Source organism: Chrysochloris asiatica, unplaced genomic scaffold (genome assembly GCF_000296735.1).
Source record: "Chrysochloris asiatica unplaced genomic scaffold, ChrAsi1.0 scaffold00190, whole genome shotgun sequence".
Taxonomy (NCBI): domain Eukaryota; kingdom Metazoa; phylum Chordata; class Mammalia; order Afrosoricida; family Chrysochloridae; genus Chrysochloris; species Chrysochloris asiatica.
The window spans coordinates 4623984-4630762 of NW_006408708.1; the positions used below are offsets into that span (position 1 = coordinate 4623984).

Genomic DNA, 6779 nt, shown 5'->3' on the forward strand with positions numbered 1-6779 from the left:
AGTCACTTGGAAGGTATTTTGAGTACATCTGATATCAGGATAAAAATAAGGCACAGTTTTCTTTCAGAGTTCTGAAACATCTTTGTTTAATCATTGAATTATTTTCATCTTCCATTCATCATAAATAATCTGCTTCATTACTTCACCAGTCCTCTCAAAAAAATTTGGTATTTAGCATAAACAAGCACTGAACATTACCCAGAGGCATGTTATTTTAAACAGAGTCGGGAAGAATTACAACAAACAAAGATGTGCAAAAGGTAAAAACTTAGAAAGAACACGTGAAAAGATCAACATTATGACCATTAAAAAATCAAATTTTATAACAACCATATAAAAAAGAAATTCCAGGTGCAAAAATAGCATGACAGTGCATAAACATTAAAAGTATCTAAAGATATGAATGATTAAGTCCCAGTAAGCCAGAATTAGAAATAAATTCGTATTTTAGTTTTTACCCTTTATGGAAAAATACGCCACGGCATTTCTGTTGGAAAAAAAACAATACAATAGAAGAACATGGCACTAAAGCCACCAGAATTCTCTATGCAAATAAGATCATTGGAAAACAAAACATTTATTTGTTAAACAAAGGATAAAATATATCATAGCTTTTACAGTTGAATTGTATCCCATAATCACACCTACTATAGGTGTTAGACAATAGAGGTAGATCAGTTGGAGGTGGGCGGGAATCAGTGTTCCAATGCTAGGGAGAGAGGATTTTTATGATAGCCCAGATAGACAGATAATTAGACATTTCCCCTCTGAAAATTTTTTAAAGAAGCTTATAGAAATGAAACAGGAGAAGCTTTCTATGCACCACACAGAAGCATCAAAGTATCTAGCAAAACTACTGCAGTTAAGACACACGTGAAACTCTTAACAACAGGGCATCTATAACTTGTTTAGTACAGGTTTTTGCGCTGTCTGGTATTAGCTTTAAAATTTACACTGAAGATAATGCCTGTGACATTTATGAGGTTCTGTGATATTTAAATGAGTCCAAAGTAACAAAAAGACAAGACCTGGCAGTAACAATAGTATAAAATTCACACTCTTCATTTCTAAGGAATGATTTGTTGTTGTGTGCCAACAGTAACAATAATAACCAGCAGCCTCAGTAAGACCCAAGATGCAGTGTCATCCGACGAACCAAGAAAGGGTGTGGAAGCGGGAAGTGGCAGAAAGGTATGCAGGAAGCTGGGAAAAGTGTCTATTTTGTCTAGTTAAAGCTCTGCCAGTCACTGTAGTGGAAAATATTGGATATATTCCACTTGGGAGCTAATTTTACTTAATATTTTGGCTAATGAATGGTTTTACATATCTGTTCCTGTTTTCCTTTCTATCTGGCCAGGCAGAATGTATATATGTAACATGTGCTTGCATCCATGACCTTCATGTTTTCATTGAGTCATAAGAGCAATCAATATGATTTCATTTGTAAAATGTTGCAAACATTGGTTATCAAATCTACCAAGGAAATTCTCATTTAAAAAAATGGTCTCGGATGCCTTACATGTAAGATTAGCTCAAGGATGTAACAGGCTGCATACAGCTAGGTAAAAAAAGAAAATTTGGAAAGTGCTCAGCACACCCTTGTAAACAGGAAAAAAAAAAAAAAAAGGTCATAGTGATAAATGTGAACATAATCCATCTTTAATTGTTGCTGCTTTAAAACTGATTGTAACAATTCTGTGTTGTGCATTTGACTGTTAGGAGCTTGCAAGCTATGTGTTGGCAAATGAAGAAAACAAAATGATGGGGGACAGAAAAGAGCATGTTGAAATATAATTTTTTAAGCCCCGTAAGCCAAATCCTGCAGTTTACCTCAAAACTTTGCTTATTTTACTCATAACTCAAACATCAGACCCTTTCTTTGAAGCACCTTATAAGAAATGTGAAACAGCCCAATCTCTTATAATGGAATTGAGGAATTTCCATGCGGAAACTATTCGAAGGAATGATGTCAAGGAAGGAAGATAACTTGGAAACTATTTGAAGGAATGATGTCAAGGAATGAAGATAACTTTTCAGCATCTAGTCCATCTCTGACCCCTGCAGAGTTGATAAGAAAGAGGCATGTGGCTGTTGTAAAAAAACAACAAAGATTCAACACAGCAAATCAACGTTTTCATGACTAAGGCTTTGGAACATTTCATTGTCATCAGTAGGACATTTTCCTGATGGTGTGACCTCATTTGAAGCAGTATAGTAACGATTACAGAGTGGTATTGCACAACATGTGGTGCAAAGAAATTATGTTACTTTTTCCGTCACTTCCTATGACTGTTCACTGCATTAAGGAGAGGAAAAAAAAAATAACTCCAAAACTTTGTACTACTCTTGGCAGTAACCCATAGTAGGCTTTGGGAATAATGCTTATCAAATGCATTTTAAGGCACTTAGGCAGGTATATTTTTTTGTGTAAAAAAATAAAATATGCATTGAAGCAACATTCACAAGAACAAGTCTTCAGAACCACTCGTATGTCCAAGCCTGTACATATATACATCGCTGCACAAAGAACACCTCGTTCGTTATACCGGTGGCCTCGTCAACTTCACTCCCTGCAAGAAAGGAAAACAGAGTGTTCAGAGTTGGACAGTATCCAGAGCAAACTCTGAGCATCAATTAACACCAGAGAATTTATGCTACTAGATGGAAGAGGAAGCCCACATAACATTCTATGACTGGTAATCAAAACCTCCACATCCAGCTGGGCACTCCACATCTAGATGGTGGCTTTGGGTTTCAATCAATACTGTCTGCAAAGCAGAGAATGTGTTCCTAGAGGCTCTGAGGAATGACTCTTTGTACTCATTTAGGGGTCAAAAGGAACAGATAAATATCCCCGGCCTCTGGCTTATTGCAGTTTACCCACTGGCACCCTAGTTTGGAGTAGTGAAGGGAAACAGACCAACACTGACCAATTCAGTCTCCCTTTTGGAAATGCTTCTTTCACTTTAGAGTAAATGCCAAAGCTTTTAAACATTGAGAAGAAAAATTCACTCTGGTTAACTGCTTGTTGTTCACTATGGTTGTATGTTATGATTTTCAAATACTTTTCTTCATTCTATGCCAAAATTTATATGTACAAATTCGAACCCACAGTACACATACACGGGGGCTTCAAAAAGCTCACGTAAGATTCCATTATCATTTTTGAAGCCTCCTTGTATATGCTGATAAACATAAAAATAAATGAAAGCATTCTTTTTAGTCTCCAAAAGGGATAAATGGTAAGCATTTTTTAAAAAGTAATGAACAATTGCTCCTTTGGTCGCTATGAGCCAGAATCAACTCAATGGCACTTAAAAACAATAACAATATGAGACCCAGAGCCTGTAGTAGAACACAGCAGGGAATTTAAAAATAAAAAACCCAGACCCACTGTTGTACAGTAGCACTGTTCCATAGGGGTTTCAAGGTTGTAAATCTTTATTGAAGCAGGCTGCCTCTTTTTAGTCCCTTGAAGGAACTGGTGGGTTTGAACTGCCAATCTTTTAGTTAGAGTCCAGCACTTAACCCAATGTGCCACCAGGTCTCTTTCCATCAGAAAATCGTAATCACTGTGGTGCTGTAGGATAAGTTCTGGACTACTAACCACAAGGTTGGTTGTTCAAATCCACCAGCTGCTCCTCGGAAACCTTATATAGGGTTGATATGAGTCAGAGTCCACTCGATGGTAATTAACAACAACAGCAATACTTTGTTAAACAATTAAATAAGTGAAGGTGCTGGGTGGGCTAAACGTCTACAGTCAACTCCTGGTGGTCTAGAATATTCATTCTAAAAGTGTTATGTGTTTTGGTCTCGAATGCCACTGTGGTGCTGAGCCAAGATTTTAGGGGTCAAAGCAACTCAGATTCAAGTTGTAACTTTTGTTATTGTTGATAGTTGCCATCAAAACAGCTCTGATGTATGCAGACTTTATATATGACAGAACAAAACACTGCCTGTCCTGTACCATCCTCACAATTGTTACTATGCTTGAGCCCATTGTTGAAGCCACCACATCGATCCATCTCATTGCGGGTTTCCCTTAGTTTCGCTGACCCTCTACTTTACCACACATGATGTCCTTTCCCAGTGACCGGTGTTTTCTGATGACACGCCCAAATTAAGTAAGAGGAAGTCTCACTGTCTTGCTTCTAAGAAGCATTCTGACTCCATCTTCTCCAAGACTGATTTGTTCAAGCTTCTTCCACTGACTAACCTACCACATAACTTTGGGCAAGATGCTCAAGTCTCTGAATCTATTGCCTAATCTGCAAAATGGTAATAAAACAGCCTGCTATTAACAGTGTCCTAGATAAAACAATGAATAATTTTGGCAGTTGACTTTTATTAAACATCTGCCATGTAAAATTCTACAATTCTTGGATCGGCAATTCAAGCTCCTTGGAAATCCTATACAGGATTGCTATGAGTCGGAACCAACTCGATGGCATTAACAACAACAACAACAAGGGTCCAGATATTAATATTCTTAGGGTGGCAAAATCGGAGTACAGAGACATAAAGTAGCATGTGCCCAAAGTCACACAGTGAGAAAGTGTTGGCTAACTCAGGAGTCCATACGCTGAGCCAGCTAGTGCATGGACGCTACTTAGCACACACAGTGCTATTCAGCTGACAATAGGGACCTGTCCCCGGAGAAAGATATCTTGCTTGGTAAAGTGGAGAGTCAGAGAAAAAGAGGAACGTCCCCAACTAGATGGATTGGCACAGCAATGGGCTCAAACGTAGCAATAATTGTGAAGTTGGCCCAGGACCAGGCAGTGTTTTGTTCTGTTGTGCATAAGGTTGCTATGAGTCATTATCAACTCGATGGCACCTAACAACAGGTGGTGGTGGAGTGGGTTAAACATTTAGACTGCTAACAGTAAAGTAGGCATTTCTGCTCCTGTAAAGATCTGGGAAACCTTATATAGGGTTACTGTGTGTTGGAATCGACTTGATAGCAGAGGATTTGGTCTTAAGGACACGACACAGGCCATTTGACATGGGATATCTCTTCTTCTAACAATTGCTGGGTAACGACTACTTCATGTACAGAAACAAGCCCTCTGTCAGTGCTGTGGTAGCATGGGCTTCAGCTCAGCTTCTTGTGAATCACCTGCTTCCAATCTGGTTGATAATTTAGCAAACTGAATTCACAAATATCTATGATGCAAAAGGCCCTGAACTCAGTGTGATGACATTAAAATCGAGTGGGCTCCTTTGCCACTTAAGTTTTATTTTTAACACCAACCACATAATTTTCCTTTGAAAAGAAGTTGTTACGTATCTGGAAAATTAGAAACAAAGCAAGAATTGTGTGCTTAGAAGATTAAAAACAAAGTAGGACTTCTAGATAGAGCCAGGTTTTGCGGTGTTTAGAAGGGTAAGTGGACTCAGGACACTTAGGAAAGATGCGGTGGGACAGATCCAGGGTGCACTAGAGGGGAGGGATACTCTACCCATGCCCTTCAGTAGGAACCATTTAAACCTGAAATTTAAGTACAATTACACTTTTATAATGTTTTCAAACACTCGTTTTCACCCTCCTCTTCCAACTGAAATGGATGTATTATTGTATTTAGCTAAGAAAATAATTATACAAGGATGAGGAGGTGCTAACAACAGCTAGTGTGCAAACACGTAAGATTCAAGGTTAGCATGTCAATCCAATTAGGATTCAAATAAAATCTTTCTAGTCTTACCTTTTGCCTTGACACCATCCAAGACTTGATTGTTGGCACCAGCACGCTTCCCAGAAGGATCTGCGCTGGGTGATAGATGAGCAAGGGCACGGATATTAAAGAGAGATGCTCATGGCCTGCAAACACTATCTTCAGCATCGGAATTCCTGATGAACAGAGCAGACAGAAACTCAGGGGTAAATCCAGTCTGTCATCAAATTAAAAACATACTCCATTAAAATTGGAGTCCGAATTGACTCCACAGCATATAACCACCACCACCAATCTGGTGGTGCAGTGGTTAAAAGCGCTTGGCTGCTAACTGAAAGGTAGGCGGTTGAAACCTATCAGATGCTCTGTGGGACAAAGATATGACAGTCTGCTTCTGCAAACATTTATAGCCTTGGAAACCCTCTGGCGCAGTTCAACTTTGTTTATAGGGTCACTGTGAGTTGGAATTGACTTGAAGGCAGTGGGTTCCCATAAAAATTGGAACTCTAGAATAGTGGATGTCCCTGTTCATGTATGTGTATCTCAAACGAGTCACCAAATCTTTCCATCACGCAGTTCTAAGTGCTAAATAAATCAGATTAAAGCAGAAGAGGTGTTTAGGCACTAATAGATCTCTTTGCAGGTTAGTAACCTATCTGACCAGGAGAGGAAAGAAGACAGTGTGAAACCGAATTGTTCAAAGAAGGCTTCAGAAATATGTAAGAGGTTCAAAATGGATCTCTTCTGGCTTAGTGGTAAGACAGTCTGCTGGTCTTTAAGGAGTCCTGCCAGGCACCATTTTAAAATCCCAAAGCTTACTTTTTTTAAAAAAAGTTTTTATTGTGAATTGAATGAAGGTTTATAGGGCATATCATCTGTTTTACATTCAACAAATCATATACTTTGTTTCATTACAATGATTATAATCCCATCTATGTACCATCGGTTAACAGTATTTCTCTCTATTCATTTTAGCTCTTTTTTTTTTTTTTTTAACAGTCAGGCATGTATAATAATTTAAACCACCATAGGGCACATTCTGCAAGCCTGCCTCCTGGCCGCCAGCTCTGTTGTTGTTGTTTGTTATGTGCCGTGGAGTCG

At 38.7% G+C, this 6779-nt stretch overlaps 1 protein-coding gene across 1 annotated transcript in view; it reads right to left on the reverse strand.

Moving 5' to 3' along the window:
• Positions 1-1995: 1995 nt before the first annotated feature.
• SLC10A7 (solute carrier family 10, member 7) overlaps positions 1996-6779 on the reverse strand; it is a 390178-nt gene continuing 385394 nt past the window's right edge. Inside the window, exons 11-12 of the mRNA XM_006872278.1 lie at positions 5709-5854; positions 1996-2570 (exon numbers count right to left, since the gene is read on the reverse strand). Coding sequence (XP_006872340.1) covers positions 2541-2570; positions 5709-5854 — 176 coding nt within the window. The 3' untranslated portion in view covers positions 1996-2540. The remainder of the gene's footprint in view (positions 2571-5708; positions 5855-6779) is intronic.